This window comes from Polyergus mexicanus, unplaced genomic scaffold (genome assembly GCF_030449975.1).
Source record: "Polyergus mexicanus isolate NDT 795.1 unplaced genomic scaffold, iyPolMexi1.0 SCAF_13, whole genome shotgun sequence".
In the NCBI taxonomy this organism is placed as follows: Eukaryota; Metazoa; Arthropoda; class Insecta; order Hymenoptera; family Formicidae; genus Polyergus; species Polyergus mexicanus.
Window position 1 is genome coordinate 2480841 of NW_027223333.1, and position 20766 is coordinate 2501606.

The 20766-nt window shown below is 38.0% G+C and overlaps 2 protein-coding genes across 5 annotated transcripts in view; one reads left to right on the forward strand and one right to left on the reverse strand.

Moving 5' to 3' along the window:
- Window positions 1-20766, forward strand: part of LOC138939118 (uncharacterized) — a 151250-nt gene that overhangs the window by 101094 nt on the left and 29390 nt on the right. The window contains exons 1-2 of one of the 4 annotated variants that reach the window (XM_070306685.1): window positions 951-1335; window positions 1554-1970. The exons of 1 other annotated variant lie outside the window; for it this stretch is intronic. Coding sequence is in view for 1 of the 3 variants with exons in the window: in XM_070306683.1 (XP_070162784.1) it covers window positions 16518-16536 (19 nt within the window). In the remaining 2 variants the exon portion in view is untranslated. Of the gene's footprint in view, window positions 1-950; window positions 1971-16224; window positions 16537-20766 lie in introns of those variants that run through there. 2 more of the 4 variants (XM_070306684.1, XM_070306683.1) reach the window with 2 other exon arrangements.
- East (enhanced adult sensory threshold) overlaps window positions 1-20766 on the reverse strand; it is a 131095-nt gene that overhangs the window by 61898 nt on the left and 48431 nt on the right. The gene's annotated exons all lie outside the window — the stretch shown is intronic.

Below are 20766 nucleotides of genomic sequence, written 5' to 3' on the forward strand. Positions count from 1 at the left end.
TTTCGATTACCAGCCTGCGACTCTACGCCCGGCGCCACGCATCGCCCTATTATTTATTTATTTATATATATTTTTTTTTTAATTATTTTATATACATATATATATATATATATATATTTTTATATATATATAATAATAAAAAATACGTATTATATATAAATAAATAAATAATATATATAATAAAAATTAAAGAAATGTAATATAAGTAAATATTTATATAAATAAACATTCCGTATAATTTTCATTCCAGCATAACTCTAGATTTATATTTATATTAATTCGAATGTTATTGTGTTTTCTTGACAAAATAAATGGAAAGCGATAGCCTCTCTGCGAGAATCAATTTCTCCTTCGTCTATAAAATATCGCGAAAAAAATGTCGATCGTGAGGCGTATCTGTTAAAAAATCCAACGGATTCGGAGGTCTGGCTAATGTCGCAATAAGACGCGTCAATGTCGCGCGTGGCGCGTCTTGCTCATCCGTTTTAAAATAGAGAGAGACTTCTTTAGGTCGATCGGACGATGGTCGTACACGGGATATGGAACAAAATCAATTCCCAACATTCTCATCTTGACGCGCGAAGAGGAGAGATCGCACAAGGCTCTTATATTACGAATTAAATCTATAAACTGCGCGTGTGAAATAAGAATTATTTTCCCTCTCGGATGGCAGACTTTGTTCGCCATCGCGGGGAAAAATCGCATTGTATCTCTCTCGTGTACCGAAGGACGCGGCTTTAAGCGCCGTTGGGATGAAGTGGAGGTGGAGGAGGCGGTGGTGGTGGTGGAGGAGGAGGTGGAGGTGAGACGTGTGTCCATATATACGTGCGCACCGACGGTAGTAAAGAGACTGACTCGGTGATGAGGGGACGTAGGGGGTCGGACGGGCGGGTGGAGGAGTCGGTGGCCGAGGGGGATCAGGGAGGTGGGGAAAACGACTCGGAACTCGTGTCGTAGCGGTACGACGCTCGATCGGGTATCTCCGCGTTCGTGGCCCACACGCTCGGCCGGTGTCGGGCTCCTCGCATACGCTCCTCGGTACGGTACGCTCCGGTCGTCATCAGTCGTCCTCGGGTCTCGTTTGCGCGTGGACGTCAGGTGGAGACGAGCGGAGCGACGAGACGCGTTTCGGCGTATGAGTGCATCTATATATCGAAGACGAGATAGTCTCTCTCTGCGCGAGTACGTCGAATTTTTCCCACATACAGTCACATACATATATATATATATATATACGTGTGTGAATTTGAGTAAACGTGCGCGAGTGTTTTGTACGTACGCGCGGTTCACGTGTGGGAGCGCGGCTGATTAACGGGAGCGCGTCTGACGTTATCGGTACACGGTGCGCGGATTGTATATATCATATATATATATATATATATATATACAAGCTTGTGACACACATATATATATATATATATAAATAAAAAGAGATAGTATAAATAAATATATACATACACATACATATATATATATATATATATATATATATAAATAAATACATTGCTTGAGTGAGGTGAACATTGCGAATTTTTTGTGAACTCGTGTGATAGGAATTAATTCCTTCCGTTGTTCCGCGGCCGCGGGAAGAGATAGCGGAAGAGAAGACGCGACGTAGAGGAGAGGAAGAGCCGGTCCATACGGCGGGATCGAGAGGAATCCCGCGACGAGAGTACACGGGGAAAGAAGAACAAAGAAACATCGAACGTGCCACTGTCTTGGTGGCCGTGGCGGAAACGCGGGGGCCTACGTGCGCGAGGACCGTCCTTTCATCGTTTCTTCCTACATCCCCCAGTCTCTCCCTCTAGGAGAGCTCGAGATAACTCTCTTTCTCTCTCTATCTTCGAGACGCTGACAACGTTCGTTCACTATCATCCGCGCGCTGCGACTACGTGCTTGCGAGTCGACGAATAAGGGACGAGGACGGGAAGAGAGAGAGAGAGCGGCCGATTCGGTTTTCGTGTCTCGAGGTAAAGTGATTTTCAATGATGTTACAAAACAGGGGAGGAAGTGTGGATGGGAGGGAGAGAGAGCGCGATGACAAGTTGAGCAACCTCCGGCCGCACATACGCCACCAAGCGTTCCTCCCTCCCTCCCCCTTCCCACCCTTCTGCGCCGCTTTAACTCTCCGTTCCTCCCCCTCGCGTCAGAGGGGAGGGGGGACCTGGCTAATGATCAAACGCGATTACACGTCACGGTATTTACATGTCCGCGAACGAACAGGGATAATAATTTCCTAGCTCTTCCTTCCTTATTTCATTACAAAGTCAATTGTAAAACCGGGAATTCCCCGATCGTCCAATATATATCGCACGATTTGACGCTTGATTCGATATGATATGAAAAGACGCAACGATATCGTCGATCGTTTAGAATATTACTAGAATCGATTTGTCCTCATGAAATGACGTCGAGGACTCGCCGTATCTAATCGCGAGCCGCGCTGACATTGGTCGAATCGCGCCAGCCGAAGCCGAACCACCTGATCGCGAGTGACAGCGCGAACCGCGCGCGATCGGGCGGGGTGGAGGGGAAGGGGGAACGGAAGAGGGAGATTCCGCGCCGCGGCCTCCTTCGAGGACGCCCGCGCTCGCGCGCGGCTTTTTTCTACCGACGAGATATCGCGGTGAGACCACGAGGGGCGTGGGGGGGGGGGGGGGTGGCCGAGATCCCCTCGGAGTTCGCTTCGGCCTCGTTCGACTCGAGAATCCCTCGCGGGAATCGAACCTGAATAATTTCGATTCTCTCGTGGACTTGAAAACGTCTGCGTCGACACGAATCCATTGACGTGTTTGACTTATTATCTCGTTAAAACGACGATCTAATTTGTTTCCTTGATCGCGCAATTTGATCGAGCTTGTTTCTCGAAATTACTTCGACGAATGTAAAACGCGCTGATGTTACAAGACGTTTTGTCCTGGTGATTCATTATTTCTTTGGTAATAAGCGTAATTTGACGATGTCGCGAGTTAAAACAGCGAGAAGAAGCTTACATTCGCATTATTCGCAAGAAATTTTAGTTGCTCCAACTGCAAACGTGTGCATCGCGATCTCGTCGCTATGTATATATACGTACACTAAGAGACTCATTTCGTTAAATAAAAGAAAATTATTTGGTTGAACCATTTTGTTGACTGAACGTATAATTTGGTTTTATTTAATAAAAATTATGTTACTGGAAACAAGTTAAATGTCACACTAACAAACTATTTTCTTTGCATGGAGTTGTTTATATGAATAAAATTTTATTGTTGCGATAACAAACTCATCCATCTCATCGCGTTCTAAATAATTGTATTTGTTACTTGAACTAAATCGTTTAATTGAATATCATAAGCTATTTTGCGCATTCGTGTGTCATTGCGCAGTCAATTGTTATGCAGTGTAGTGTGATGTGCAGTATGCAGTGCATCTTCGATCATGGCGGATTCATCTGTCCGGGAAATACTGATTAGTCTCTCGTTAACGACGAGAGAATTGAAAAGATGGAGAATATAATCTGTACATCTTTTTCTCATCGTATTACAAGAGACAACTATCAAGTAAGTTTCTTGTTGAATAAGGATAAACTTGGTTGATGTAACAAAAGCGAATGTAACTGGAGTTGGAAAATTTGGTAATACTAACACACAAATGTGATTCAGTGAAGAAAATTAAAATAAAAAACAACCAAAAATTTGATTTTATACAATTAATAATTTTGTTCACCGAACCAAATTTGTACGTTAGTATTACCAAATTTTCCAACTAAATTTTTTGGTTATATTAATTAAAGGATTTGTTTGCCCATATCCAAACAAGAGATTTAGTTGATTCGAACAAATTTTATTTCATTCAGCAAAATGGGTCTCTCAGAGCGTATATACATAACGCGAATCAGTCCCGGACATGTATGCACAATCGATATGTATCGCTCTCTCGGCGGCGGTGGTTTTGGATCGCGATCCGCAATCCAACAAGAACGGCCGCGCGTGTCTGTCGATGAACAACGTAATCCCGGAAATAACGTCTGCCAATGTTTTCGACAGGAGGGAACGATGTTGTCGCGACCGACAAAACTGCAAATGTATCGCTGCAAATATCGATAGTTGGCGCGAAAGGACGAGACGTAACGAAAGATCGTGCATCCCATCCAAAGTTTCATCGCCGGCCGATCGAAACGCGTAATAAAAATGTTTCAACGGCAGTTAAAATTATGATTTATAAAGTGTTCGAGGAGGTTACGTAAGTTACTTTGAAGATAATTTGAAAGTGCTTCGAGTGAGAATTTTATGATACGGGACTTTCGAACAAAACTTTTATGACACTTTGTATGACACTTCCCTCATCGAAATTATGCTTTTATTGGCGGATCAGAAACGCTCGTTTAAATGAATGTAAAAAAAAAGTTGAATACTAAAGGATTTGAGTAAATACCTGATACTGGGCGACAATAGATAATGGCTCTTAATGTTCTTCCCAATTTTGCGCGAGCTCGAAAAGCGGGGACGATCGTTAAAAACTTTGCGTTGTAGGAGCGCAAGGTACTCGATGCTGTTGAAACGTTACCTAACTCTTCCTATAAAGAGAAAATCGATTGCTGCAAACTAACTTGTTTTAATTTCGCGATACAGGCGAGACGAAGTTAGCTCGACGGCGACGAGTAGTGATTCGGCGGAATTTAACTCGCCTAGAAGAAAGAGAGAGAGAGAGAGATTCGTGGGAAAGAGAGGAAAAGCCTCGGTCAGCCTCGCTTTGCGTCAACTTTGACCTGCCGAGCGCGAAACTCTCAACAAGATATCGCAACGATATTTAAACGCCATGGCGGCGAATCGCGCGGCTTTTGCATGGCAACGAGCGTAACTCGAATAAGGGCGCAGCTGGTTGATCAGTTCTTTGACAGTCGCGAGAAACTCCAACCCGCTCGGGTATTTTTTTTTCTTCTTTTCTTTTTTTTCTTTTTTTCGTCGTGTCGTATGGTATATACACGGGAAAGCCGTTCTCTCGCACGTTGTTGAAGTATGCCGGTTTATGATAAATCCGAAAACGCTCTGCGAACTTGACGCGACGTGACGTTTGTTCTTTTTCGTAGATTTCGCGAATGTTTGATGTGCGCGAATATGGGTTAGCTATTCGCATGTCTGATGTGCGAGATATTTCTCTCTTTTTTTTTATTCTATGTCGAGATAATTTCTAGACGATAATAGAATTTTTATTCGCCACTAATGTATTATCACCAGTTTAAGCTCCTTTACAGATGAAAAGATATACAGATAAACTCACTTATCCTCTAGCTTTATATCATCTCCATTTCCATCGAAATATCTTGGAAATTAATGTATTTAATAACGGCATTTAAAAAGTATTAAGATTACAAACTTTAAGGCAAATAAGTTGCAAAATAGCTCAGAACACATATGCTTTTCTTTTTGTCGATTCGATTAATATAAAAATAATATATCACTAGAGAAGTCGGGCATTCTTTACTTTCGCACGCACTCAATACGCGGCGTATCTATCTAAATAGTCCGGCAGCCCTCGCGATTTATCACGTCCAGTGGGGCTGCTTAGGGGAAAGAGGAATGGGAGGATGCCATTAAGTGGATTGCACAGCCCTATCGATTTTCGAGTTATCGCGGATCTGCGAGCCGCGCGATCTTTCGTAAATCCATATGTTCCTCTCTCGCGTTTGTTCCCCGATATAAGCCACCGATAATAAGGTCGCTCGAAGAATGAAACGCGAACGTAAGGAGGTCTCCTGAATGGGATAATGTCTTCCCTTCCTTCTCGGCGCTTTGTAAATCCTGGAAAAATCATCGAGCGAAATATCTTTCTGAAATATGTGTGTCGGGGCTCTGGTATTGATTGCGAGAATAGTTGTTGCCTTTGGGTCTCTGACGAATGGTGCCAAGAATAATGAAGATAATTTATAGCCCCGTTAAAATCGCATTTTCGCAGCATACCATATACAATGTAACAAGAGCGGCGCCATAAGAAAGATGATTCTAGAGTCATTTAGGATTTAACGATACGACTCGTAAAACTTCCGTTATTCCTTTGTACGTTTCTTCGAACGGATCTACATGATCTACCATATCGAAAGTTATATTTTTTCCCAAAAATTTCTGCTGAAGGGGTTATAAATTTCACTCTCATTGTCAACGAATTTCTAGCGATAGATGATTCATTCTCACACTGAGAGACCCATTGAATGAAATAAAATTTGTACGAATCAACTAAATCTCTCGCTTGGATATGGGCAAACAAATCCTTTAGTTAATACAACAAGAAAATTTAGTTGGAAAATTTGGTAATACTAACGCACAAATTTGGTTCGTTCAACAAAATTATTAATTGTATAAAATCAAATTTTTGGTTGTTTTTTATTTTAATTTTCTTCACTGAATCACATTTGTGTGTTGGTATTACCAAATTTTCCAACTGCAGGTACAACTGCTTTTGTTACATCAACCAAAGTTTATCCATATTCAACAAGAAATTTACTTGATAGTTGTCTCTTGTGATACGATAAGAAAAAGATATACAGATTATATTTTCCATCTTTTCAACTCTCTCTCGTTGTTAACGAGAAACTAATCAATGTTTCCCGGACACATGAATCCGCCATGATGGAAGATGCAGTACATACTGCACATCACACTACACTGCATAACAATTGACTGCGCAATGACACACGAATGCGCAAAATAGCTTATGATATTCAATTAAACGATTTAGTTCAAGTAACAAATACAATTATTTAGAACGCGGTGACATGGATGAATTTGTTATCGCAACAATAAAATTTTATTCATATAAACAACTCCCATGCAAACAAAATAGTTTGATAGTGTAACATTTAACTTGTTTTCAGTAACATAATTTTTATTAAATAAAACCAAATTACATGGTCAGTCAACAAAATGGTTCAATCAAATAATTTTGTTTTATTTAACGAAATTGGTGTCTCAGTGCATTATCCAGAAAGAGAGAGAGAGAGAGAATCTCGGAGATAGCGAGACCTGTTAGAGCGCATGATTTTGCGCGCGCGTGTCGATCCGCGACGCGGGGAAAGCAGTCAAGGTATCCGATTATTATCGTGTTTGCAGGCCAAGTTAACCCTGTGCCACTCGGTATACAAGGCTGGAGCTGCCAACTGAGTTTATTCTCACCTCGCGTGAAATACCGTATCGCAATAGCGGATCGTCGACGCGTATTACGAAAACATAAACACGGTCGAACATTTCTAATCCAGGAGTGGTCGAGAGACTTGGGGGCTCGTCGATTTGTAATTTTCTAGCGTTTTATCGATGCTCGACAGCACAAAAAAGCACATGCGAATTTTATTGTGTTATAGTATTTATAATCCTAAATTGTCTCGAAATAACGCTGTAAATACCGTGGAATAGTATTTAAACAATCGTCAGTTCGTGCTGGTTTCAGATCTGGACTCTTTCATACAAAGTTGCAGATATTTTTTTTTTACCTGTGGAAATGGGTTTTTGTTCGAGAGTACCGCATTCTTCTCGGTGCTACGTGGTGTTACGTCCGCTTGCGTCAAGGACGAAGCGAACGTTTCGATATCCTTTATGCCTCTACAGTTAATGGTTTCATTGACTAACAAGCCTCGTCCAGCTCTTTCTTTTGAGGAGGAAAAAATAAGTTTCTATAAATTAAATAAAAAAGTAGAATTATTTTAAATTTGCATCTCGATAAATAATTTTAATAGATAAATTTATTTTTATTTATTTATTTATTTATATTATAATTTTTAATAGATAAATTCTATTCCGATTTTTAAGTAAAAAGATTATCAGATTAAAACAAGAAGCGATGAGAAAGAAATATCAAAGAAATATAAAACGGAAGGGTTTAAAGAAAGAATAACTGGAACGTTAATGACATTCTGTGCGTTACAAGATGTCCCGAATGCAACGGATATGTATATTCGCATTACATTAGTGCGTCTTCCGTGCGTTCCATTTGCGTTGTTATATGACTATCAATTACGCGGTGAAACTATGCGTACTACAAATTTGACGTCATCGTTAAGGGACTCGAATCACTATCGCGGCGACGACGTATCGCGATCTACATCGACGATGCATCTCGTTATCGATTCCCGATACTTACAATGTAATCGATGTGGACGATATTAACTCTTGGGAATACTTTGTACGCGAATATCGCGAATTCCTAATTTTTCATCGAAAATCGGGCGAAAATGTTTCCCCTTTTATAAAGGAACTTGAATATGAAAAATATAATCCATATTAATATAAATATATTTTTAAATTCTTTTTTCATAATGTAAAATAATTTTTACACACATAAATTGATAAAAGCCTTTGCAAGAGTCGCAAAATCGAGAATACGCCCAGCTTTTATGCCGCATCTTTGTTCGATGCGGATGCGATAACGTTTCCTCTTATCGATACGTAAGCGCAGGAAATCGTCGACGGATAAAAGTAACATCGCGACGTATATACGGGACATCGACTTTCAAACTTTCCTGTCGGTATCGATTTGTTACGTCTTTGATGGCGAATCTCGATCCGTCACACATCCCGGGGAATTTATCTCGGAATGAAATCGACAATGTTAACGTTGCGCGCGACGCGTATCTCCTCACCATCTGCCTCTGTCGATTCATATTATATTTTTTTTTCCACCCTCGGATGGAAATCCGTTGCTTCGTCCAATAAAATCGTCGATGGTAAACGCCGTCGAAAATAGCACAGCATCGCACGTTCCGCATTCCTACGCTCTTCCCACTCACACAGTTACACAGGGTGTCTTAGACCACCCGTACACCCCTTTTTTTCAAAAACTAAGCATTTTAGAGAAAAACGTTTGCAACAAAAATTGTATGGTTTTGAGGGAAACATAAGATGGTGTCATTGGTTTGACCTTGGATTAAGGTCAAGTCAAAGACACCTTTAATTTCTTAAATGAAATCTCCTATATTTTATTGCATATTCTTATAGCTTACGTCGAGAGCTTTCCAAAACACTATAATAAAGTATTTTTTCATCAAGTACATTTTGAGTTATTTTGTATTTTAATCTGATATATTTTGATATAAAAAATAAAATATCTTGTAAAATATTTAGTTTTCGATAATCTTAACGTAATACTTTTATGTACAGAATAATGAGACAAATCAATTAGCATAAAAAATAATTGTTTTTAAGAAAATTATTTACAATGTATTTTTTTAAACAATTATTTGTTTTTTTTTCTTTTTTTTGCACTAATTGATTTGTCTCATTATTCTGTACATAAAAGTATTACGGTAAGATTATCGAAAACTAAATATTTTACAAGATATTTAATTTTTTATATCAAAATATGTCAGATTAAAATACAAGATAACTCAAAATATACTTTATTATAGTGTTTTGGAAAGCTCTCGACATAAGCTATAAGAATATGCGATAAAAAATTGGGAGTTCCATTTAAGAAATTAAAGGTGTCCTTGACTTGACCTTAACGATGCCATCCAAGGTCAAACCAATGACACCGTCTTATATTCCCCTCAAAATCATACAATTTTTGCTGAAAACGTTTTTCTCTAAAATGCTTAGTCTTTGAAAGACGAGGGGTGTACGAGTGGTCTAGAAAACCCTGTATATTAATTACATAGGCCGATGATAATTTGCGCGATAATGTAGAATTGGAGGTGGAAAACTTTTTTTTCGATATCTCGTCAGAAAATATCGGGGTCAGATTGTTGCCGGGGAGAGAATATTGCATTACACGCTACTACGCGCGTAATAAAAAAGAAACCTTTTTTTTTCTCTCTCTCTCGTTTAATTCACAAAGCGATGCAACTTTTCGTAATCCAACATTATCGCTACGATACGATTGCGCGCGCTTGATTATTCTCTTTCGATGTTAAACCATCGAAAAAAAGATTCCTCTCACGCACGATTATACAAGTAAATTCCCTCCCCCCCCCCCCCCCGCCATCGTTCTTGCTGCACGCGCGTTGCGATGAAACGGACTTTCGCGTGTGTAAACGCACTTCCGGTGCTCGGGCTTGCCCGTGCGATATCGCCTTTATACGCATCGGCGAGCGTCCCCTTTCTCCCCTCGCCCGTTGGTCACCCTCCTAAAGTTCCATCTCGCTTATGTTATATGCGTGTAATATAACTTGTACGGAACTGGGACGACTGATGTGTCGTCTCGCATCTTGCAGTTTCGGGATAATTGGAGGTTCGACACATACACGCGCATACACACACACACACACACACATAGACACCGCGTTGTTCGCGTCCGCGGCCGGAATCCGAATTCGAAAATGGCATCCGGCATCGATCGCCGAGCGCGACCGGTGTACACTATCGCCCGAAAGTTGAGACAACTTTGCAGGGGCGTAGCCACCGTGAGGTGAAATTATGCAAAGTACAGCTGTTGGCGGGCTCGTTTCAACTTTTTCGCAATATGGAAAGACATCGGGAGAGCCGGAAACGTACCGCGAATAATTTCGACGATGAAGCAGCCAAATAAACTTACCCAAATGGACGCAAATGGAGGATTATAAACAATGTGAGACTTGGCTGTGACGATAAAATATTTAAATATATACAAAAAAGAATAATAATTCATCAATTTATTTAACGTCGCGATAAATATGTACAAGGTGTTCGAAAAAGGTGGTACCAAATTTTAGGAATATATAGTACTCGTAAAAAAAAACGGAACCAGTCTTAATAAGCGATACTCGAAAAACGATTTATTGCCGAGTTATAAAGTTTTCTGTTATTAAATAAATTCAATCTACAGCAGATATGCTCTCCGTTCATTTTAACACACCATTCGACACGCTCTTTCATTAAAGATCGAACACGTTTAAAGATTCCAGATTTATTTCGTATTTGCTGATAACAGTTTTCAATTTTCGCTATCAGTTTATCCAACTGATGTGGCGTACATTGTCCTCTTTAAGTGTCCCCAGCAATAAAAATCTTGACGGATTTAAATCCGATGAGCGAGGTAGCCATGCAACTGGACCGCCACGTCCTATCCACTTTTCTTGAAAACGATACAATCATACACAATGCATACTCGAAATGAGTTCTATCTAATAATAAAAATGCTCTATAACTCGGAAAGAAATGGTTTTTGGAATACTACTCATTAAGACTTTTTGTATTGTCTTTAGGAATACTACATAAAATTTGGTACAAACTTTTTTGAATACCCTATATATTGTCATTCTGTGACTATTATTTGATACAAAAATATTACAATTAATAAAATCGATGAGTAAAATTGCACGCGCAAGTTATTCGATATTTAACGCTAATTGTACTTTTTCGCGAATGAAACTACAGTATGGCGTTGACGTTAAAAGAGCGCGCGTGTTCCGATTAATACGAAACACATGCATCCGTTCTCATTTGCGGTGCGCCGGACATGATCCTCGGACGCGCGAGCAACGCTGTGTGAGTTAACCTTCGCACGGGCTCTCTTCTCTCGCTCTCTTCTTCCCTCGGCGCGGCCGAGGAAACGAAAACCCGTTAGAAACTGTTCGAAGCCGCGTTCGCATGTCGAAGATGCCAACAACCACGAGCGTGCGCGTACGTACGTATTACCATGTATGTTCCATTATCGGCGTCTCTAATTCTTCTCGCTATTTTTTATGTTGATAAAAACGACGATTTTTACGAAAAGCTTGATATTGAGAGATCTACTCGAAATAAATAAGAAGATATAATTTTAATAATACTTTTATTCGGTGAAGATTCTTCTCGAGGAAAATCGTTTACTTTCAGTTACTACACTGAGAGACACATTTTGTTGAGAGAAATAAAATTTGTTCGAGTCAACTAAATCTCTCGTTTGGATGTGGACAAACAAATCCTTTAGTTAATACAAGAAAATTTAGTTGGAAAATTTGGTAATACTAACGCACAAATTTGGTTCAGCGAACAAAATTATTAATTGTATAAAATCAAATTTTTGGTTGTTTTTTATTTTATTATCTTCACTGAATCACATCTGTGTGTTAGTATTACGAAATTTTCCAACTGCGGTTACATTTGCTTTAGTTACATCAACCAAGGTTTATCCATATTCAACAAGAAATTTACTTGATAGTTGTCTCTTGTGATACGATGAGAAAAAGATATATAGATTATATTCTCCATCTTTTCAATTCTCTCGTCGTTAACGAGAGACTAATCAGTATTTCCCGGACAGATGAATCCGCCATGATCGAAGATGCACTGCATACTGCACATCACATTACACCGCAGAACAATTGACCGCGCAGTGACAGACGAATGGGCAAAATAGCTTATGATATTCAACTAAACGATTTAGTTCAAGCAACAAATACAATTATTTAGAACGCGATGAGATGGATGAGTTTGTTATCGCAACAATAAAATTTTATTCAGATAAACAACTCCATGGAAACAAAATAGTTTAATAGCGTAACATTTAGCTTGTTTCCAGTAACATAATTTTTATTAAATAAAACCAAATTACATGTTAGGTCAACAAAATGGTTCAACCAAATAATTTTCTTTCATTTAACGAAATGAGTCTCTCAATATACGTTTTCATTCTTTTCGTTACGGAAATGTCGACTTGAAATTAGCCAACGGATCTGTCATTAAGCGCCAAGCGGTACATCGTAGATGTGTGCGCACATGTACACAACGCAATATCTACGTACAGAGAAAGAGAGAGAGAGAGAGATCCCCTCTCACACGGCTTTCTTGCGTCGTCGAGTTACCCGAAGCGCCCGGTCGGCAAACGCGATGAAAGAAGAACGACGGTGGCGTGAAAGTAAAGAAAGTGGGCCGCTCGAAGTAGTCTTCAACCTAGAAGCGTCGTGGTTCTCTTCCTTCCGTTCGATGTCGTTCGCCGAAACAATTCGATAAGCCCTCTTTACACAATTCTATCTCGAGTTTGTCGCGTCGCTCGACCCTTAGACATCTCGAAAGTATAATTAGTCATATGACATCATTATAATTTCATTATTGTTTTTTGTTAAATTATTATTATTGTTATAATATACCATTGCTGTGGACATTTTATGAATTGTGTTTATGTTCAAGAGTATATAATCGAGATCCTATTCTATCCGTCTATGACAGATCGGGAATCTTCTCGGAGCATATTGGCGTAACTTTTTACGAAGATAAGATTTCAAAAAGAGAAAATTATTTTTTATTTATCATAGTTCTCGGAATTGAATAGAAATTTAATCGTTTAATAATTTTGCTTGGGGCATAAACGGGAAACAGAAATTTTTGAGTAATTCATTACGCGAATTAAATACACCGCGAAATTTTTATGGTAATTTTCGCGCAAATTAAACGGTCCGTGTCAACACGATTATGCAACTTGAAAATTATCACAATATTTTAGCCTCCCGGAAAATATGAAAAAAAAAAGTACAGTGTCTTTTTTTCGCTCTTTTCCTCGATAAAGAATAAAAAATAGATAATAATTCTCTCAGCTATCTTGTTTTAAATCCGCGAATTCGCGTCGTTGTCCGCCGTTGTTGGAAATAATTAATTCGAATTTCCCAAGCCACGTCTCGAAGCCCTGACGAAGCGTTCGCGTATAATTAAAATCGTTTAAACGGTGCCCTCATGCGCGGACGCACTATGCGTCGAAGGGTCAAGTATAAAAGACGCGCGATATACATATGTGATGGCGGCTTAATCCTTCGATTCCGTTCGTACGATAAAAGTGAGAAGGGGACCCCGGTCGGCTCCCGTACGTCGATCGCTCGCACGCTCGCTTGACACGGGGCTCCTCGCGAGAGGAAAAGACGCGATCGATCACTGGATTAGGAATTATTTATAGGCTGGCGCGCGCACGCCACGCCACGCCAGCGAGTGTCACTTTTGCCAGAAGAAGAGATGGAGAGCGCAATATAATGCCAAATTATAATCGTCGTCTCGTCGCAAATTTTAGAAAGTCCTCCTCTCGTCAAGGCGATTGTTACGACTTTGGATGACGACCATTAGTATGTATCAATGTCGGCGAGCCGGAGCCGAGAATCACGCGCACTCGAGATAATCGAGACGTGAATTTCGCGTAATCGCGGACGATCGGATTCTGTCGAGGATTGTTTTTGTGGAAATTAATATGGCCGAGTTTTTTTTTTTTTTTTTTTTTTTTTTTTTTTTTTTTTTTTTTAAGCCGACGCGATCGTCGATTGTCAATTTCATATACTCGACTCTTTGCGCGTGATGCTGATGACACATCAAAACACATTTGTTTTGATCTTAAGCGCGTAAATATATCTCCGAGAGAGATATGTCTCGCGTGATCTTTGCAAAACATCGTGTGATACTTGCAAAATAGATTCGTACCTTAATAGTTTGTACCTTGGTCATCGTGGAATGGAGAAACACGTCCCATTTAAACTTTAACGAAACTCGCGAGACGCATTTTTATTCTACGGGATCAAATGAATTTTTATGAGCTTGACTTGTGATCGATATACATACACTCGATCGTGGATAGCGCGTTTTAATGGACGAATAGCGGACGCAGTTAATATATTTTTTTTTCTCTCTATTTCACTCTTTCAGAAAGATACGAACACATTATGAATGATTTAAAATGTTTGCCAAAGGAAGGAATAAAAATCGAAGCGAGGATCACATTACGATGATCATCTTTTTTCATTTTTCATCTTTCTAATTTTAATTTTTAATTGTAATTTTTTTTTTCTTGTACTGATTTATGCGACGTTGCAATAGCCCATTTTGACGATATCGTTAAAACTAGAGGGATATATTTGGAGAAATCACATGATATTATTCGTGATATAACATGCGAGTCTCGTCGTTGATAAGAGAGAAAGACGAAAATATTTGCCGCATAACGTGATAGCGTTTGGCAATCATTGTTTTGCAGCGAGCGGAATCATTAGCTCAGATTAGCTGGCACGGATCCATCGAATGAACGGATCGACTTACGGATCTCTCGTTATCTCATCCAATACCAAAGCGCGAATAATCACAATCTCCTCGTTCCTATTCGTATTCGATCCTACGAAAAATGCATACAACAGAGCTGTGTACAACGTGATATTAATAACAGTGATCGTTCTTCGCGATGACATCACGACGTTTCGCGATTGACACTAAACTTACGGAGGCTGCACGCGCTTGTTTTCAATCAACAACATGCGTTTTTTCTGCGTCGCGCTAAATCGTCGATATTATTCAAAGTCGAGTTTTCATCACGTTCCGATGGACAATTTGAACAATCTGGCAATAATAGCACCGTCGATCGTATACACTGAGAGACTCATTTTGATGTATGAAATAAAATTTGTTCGAATCAACTAAATCTCTCGTTTGGATACGGGCAAACAGATCCTTTAATTAATACAACAAAAAAAATTTAGTTGGAAAATTTGGTAATACTAACGCACAAATTTGGTTCGGTGAACAATATTATTAATTGTATAAAATCAAATTTTTGATTGTTCTTTATTTTAATTTTCTTCACTGAATCACATCTGTGTGTTAGTATTACCAAATTTTCCAACTGCGGTTACATTTGTTTTTGTTACATCAACCAAGGTTTATCCATATTCAACAAGAAATTTACTTGACAGTTGTCTCTTGTGATACGATAAGAAAAAGATATACAGATTATATTCTCCATCTTTTCAATTCTCTCGTCGTTAACGAGAGACTAATCAGTATTTCCTGGACAGATGAATCCGCCATGATCGAAGATGCACTGCATACTGCACATCACGTTACACCGCATAACAATTGACTGCGCGGTGACACACGAATTCGCAAAATAGCTTATGATATTCAACTAAACGATTTAGTTCAAGCAACAAATACAATTATTTAGAACGCGATGAGATGGATGAGTTTGTTATCGCAACCATAAAATTTTATTCAGGTAAACAACTCCATGGAAACAAAATAGTTTGTTAGTGTAACATTTACCTTGTTTCCAGTAACATAATTTTTATTAAATAAAACCAAATTATACATGTTCAGTCAACAAAATGGTTCAACGAAATAATTTTGTTTTATTTAACGAAATGGGTCTCTCATTGTATTACGTTGCAAACTACAAATATTCAGTAATCAAAACCAAAGTTGTATTTTGCGAGACGTTACATGATTGTAACATTTCAAAGTAGAAGGAGAGAGAGAGAGTATATATGAAGTATATTTTGTTACTAAATTACTGTTTCATTGAAAGAGACAGCGTTGAAAAAGGCACACGAGCAACGTTCGCTGAGCCCGATATTGCAAACCGTAATATGGTCCAGGCTATTGGAAAACATTTTCGCCAAAAACCATCGGATCAATTTTATAAAATTCTCGATCCTACAAGCGATCGCGGACGCGCCCATTTTACATTTCGCGTAACTTTACGACTAAATTATGTCGCGAACTTGGAGACTCGTCGCGGAAAAGGAAAGGGGAAGTACAAAAAGTTGCGTTTGCACAAAATTACACGCCGGCACAGATTAGAAAGCCGCTTGTGGAAACTGCGTAAGGAATGAGACGGCAGCAAGGAAGATGGTCTCTGAGAGCGCGGGTAAGAGTGTCCCGACCCAGAGACGACCCATCGCGATCGATAAAAAGGTGTTCCGCAACTTGTTTTATCGCGTGCATCGTGTTCTTGGCTCTCTCATTTATCGCGAATGCGCATCCGAGAGACCAAGACAGAGAGGAGAGACGATACATGACCCTTTTTCTCTCGTAGGGTAGAGCCGAGTAAATAGAAAGAAGAGCGCGCAAATTATTATAATAAATAATTATATATATATTGTATATATAATTAAATAATTATAAATTTATTAAAAATAATTAAATTTATTATATTTATATATATATATATATATATATATATAATAAATTTTAATGTAAAATTTTTTTTACTTACTATTTTTAGCCAAAAATCACCAATTTTAATTTTGTTTAACTTTTAATTTTTAAATTGTTTCAATTAATTATTATAAAATTCTTTGTTTAACTTTTTTGAATAAATTTTTTTATATAATATACTTTATATTTTTATTAAATATTAAAATTCATATGTAATCTCTTTTTACCCCCAATAAAGTATTAAAATTAACAAAGTTAATTCCTACGCATCTTACACTCTGCATAATCGTTGAAAAATAAATGCGAGATATCGCGAAGGATATTATAACAAGTGTGCGCGACTCGGATAACGATATTATTATTTGCACGAGCAGCGCGAATTTACACCAGCACGCGACTTCTTTGCGAGACTCCCTAAAACAATCGGCGTAAATGCCACTAGAGCGATGTTCATCGGCGTAATAAAGAGGAATGCGATACTGGAAACGCATGACGCGCGTTATATATATATGGTATATATATATATATATATATATATATATATATATATGGTACATACAGGGTGTCCTAGACCACCCGTACACCCCTTTTCTTTCAAAAACTAAGCATTTTAGAGAAAAACGTTTCGAACAAAAATTGTATGGTTTTGAGGGGAACATAAGATGGTGTCATTGGTTTGACCTTGGGTGGCATCGTTAAGGTCAAGTCAAGGACACCTTTAATTTCTTAAATAAAACCCCTTATATTTTATTGTATATTCTTATAGCTTACGTCGAGAGCTTTCCAAAACACTATAATAAAGTATTTTTTCATTAAGTATTTTTTGAGTTATTTTGTATTTTAATCTGACATATTTTGATATAAAAAATAAAATATCTTGTAAAATATTCAGTTTTCGATAATCTTACTGTAATACTTTTATGTACAGAATAACGAGACAAATCAATTAGTATAAAAAAATAATTGTTTTTAAGAAAATTATTTACAATGTATTTTTTTAAATAATTTGTTTTTTTTTCGGCAATCGAGATATTGGCTTTCGAGATAAGCTACAAGAATATGTAATGAAAAATAGAGGGTTCCGTTTAAGAAATTAAAGGTGTCCTTGACTTGTCCTTAACGATGCCATCCAAGGTCAAACCAATGACACCATCTTATGTTCTCCTCAAAACTATACAATTTTTGTTGAAAACGTTTTTCTCTAAAATGCTTAGTTTTTTAAAGAAAGGGGGTGTACGGGTGGTCTAGGACACCCTGTATACTTACATTATCGGAAATCCCTCGGAAACATTCGGCGTAAATCCGCGATCGTAGATTTATGCGTCTGCGAAATGAAGCGAACGTGTTATTGGCAACAAACTGCAATTTATCGATCGGCTAAAGTATCCGCGAGAATTTATCCCAACTATTCGCGATCAGAAATCCGCGAATTGTTTCCAACAATGAACGAAACGTCTCGGCGCGGTTTGCCTCATGTATACGTATATGTACATAATGTACCGGGTGTCGCACACTGGTCAAATCCTTATGCAAATTCGCCGCCTCTATCTCACGGATATAGACTCTTCATACGTCAGTCGCGTGATGACAAACTGCCACACATACGTAGGATTCGTGCATGACGTATCGGTTATCCGAGGTATAATACATACATTGTATGTCTCTCGCACAGTGGCGAATATTGCCGCTGATAAGATTACGATAATGGCAATCTTGGCTCCGAGCCTTTTAAAGCCATAATTCGATTTGTATACAAAAAGTTGCGAGCGCGTGTTCTTCAAGACCTTTAAAGTCAAACATATGTATAACGTGGATATCGCGCGACGATTACTTCTTTTAAAATTTCAACGAGTTTCTTTACATTGTGCTTTGTAGTCTTTTTTCAGTCTTTTACAGTCTTCTTTTTTATTTTTTTTATATTTTTTTTTTAAACGTTACGTTTGACACATTGAAAGGGAAATCGTCGCGACATCAGAGTTAATCTTCATCAACGAGGTATGATTTATTCCCAGGGCTACCATCCAGTTAACGAACTAAAAAAATTAGTTAGTGACTAATTTTTGCCAGAGAAAGTGACAAAAATGAATCTTTAGATATTAAAAATTAAAATAGCAACCACAGAAATGACACATTGTGTATCAAATTTTCAGAATAATTAAGGCTATTTAAGGAAAAAAGAAAAGAGAGAAAAAATATGTTTAGATAGTTTAACGTATAAATTAATAAAAAATAATGATAAAAATATAATAATTAAATAAATAATAAATAATGCATTTTATTAAATAAGCGAGCAAACAACAATTATTATCAGCGAAGACAGCGAAAATATGAATAGAACTCTTATGTTTTACAAATTTCATGTCAAGGGAAAAAAGTGATTATAGTGACCCATTTTGGACGATAGCGATTTGTCAAAAATATAAAAAAATTAAATAAAATAAGTGACTTAAGTGACTTGATGGCAGTGACGTTTATTCCGCAAACATAACGCAACTTCATGAGACATAATCACCAAGATATTACAACAGAAATCTGACATTATTATTTCGTTGATCGCGCGCGTCATTTGCAAACGTCTTCATATTCAATCGAGAAAGTCGGGGAAAAAGCCTTGACGCTAATCTCAACCACGAGTGTGCATGCGCGCGCGCGCACACTCACACGTCGACCGCACGCACGCATGCACACTCGGCTCATTAGGTGCGCACGTGCGCATATTTAAGGCGCGATAGCCGCCGTGTTTCAGGAGACGATTAACCTGTCGATTGGCGGCACGTGCAGCGCTTACACACTTGAAGAGTCATTTCTTTATGTCGGTGTAGCCGGAAAAATATTTGCATCGCATCCTTAACATCATTTAAGCGTCTAAATCTTTGAATTAAAAATAACATTTCGAGAATTCAAATAAAGACATGTAACTAGAATAATTGAAGGAAAAATTGGTGTAAAAATGTTTTTTCGATTAAAGTTTGTAAAATATTGTATAAAAATATGACAATCTCTCGCAATAAATAGTAATAAATAATAGACAAATATGAACGGTGTAAACACACTGAGAGACTCATTTCGTTAAATAAAACAAAATTATTTGGTTGAACCATTTTGTTGACTAAACACATGTAATTTGGTTTTATTTAATAAAAATTATGTTACTGGAAACAAGTTAAATGTCACACTAACATATTTTCTTTGCATGGAGTTGTTTATCTGAATAAAATTTTATTGTTACGATAACAAACTCATCCATCTCATCGCGTTCTAAATAATTGTATTTGTTACTTGAACTAAATCGTTTAGTTGAATATCATAAGCTATTTTGCGCATTCGTGTGTCACTGCGCGGTTAATTGTTATGCGGTGTAGTGTGATGTGCAGTATGCAGTGCATCTTCCATCATGGCGGATTCATTTGTCCGGGAAATACTGATTAGTCTCTCGTTAACGACGAGAGAATTGAAAAGATGGAGAATATAATCTGTATATCTTTTTCTTATCGTATCACAAGAGACAATTATCAAGTAAATTTCTTGTTGAATATGGATAAACTTTGGTTGATGTAACAAAAGCGAACGTAACTGGAGTTGGAAAATTTGGTAATACTAACACACAGATGTGATTCAGTGAAGAAAATTAAAATAAAAAACAACTAACAATTTGATTTTATACAATTAATAATTTTGTTCACTGAAACAAATTTGTGAGTTAGTATTACCAAATTTTCCAACTAAATTTTTTTGTTGTATTAACTAAAGGATTTGTTTGCCCATATCCAAACAACAGATTTAGTTGATTCGAACAAATTTTATTTCATTCAACAAAATGAGTCTCTCAGTGTATCTATGATGATAAATTACGGCGCGTTAATCAACGCTGTAGCGGGCGATAAACGCGTTCATTGTTACGTTCGCATGCCCGAGTACCTTGAAGTTGTCATATATTCGT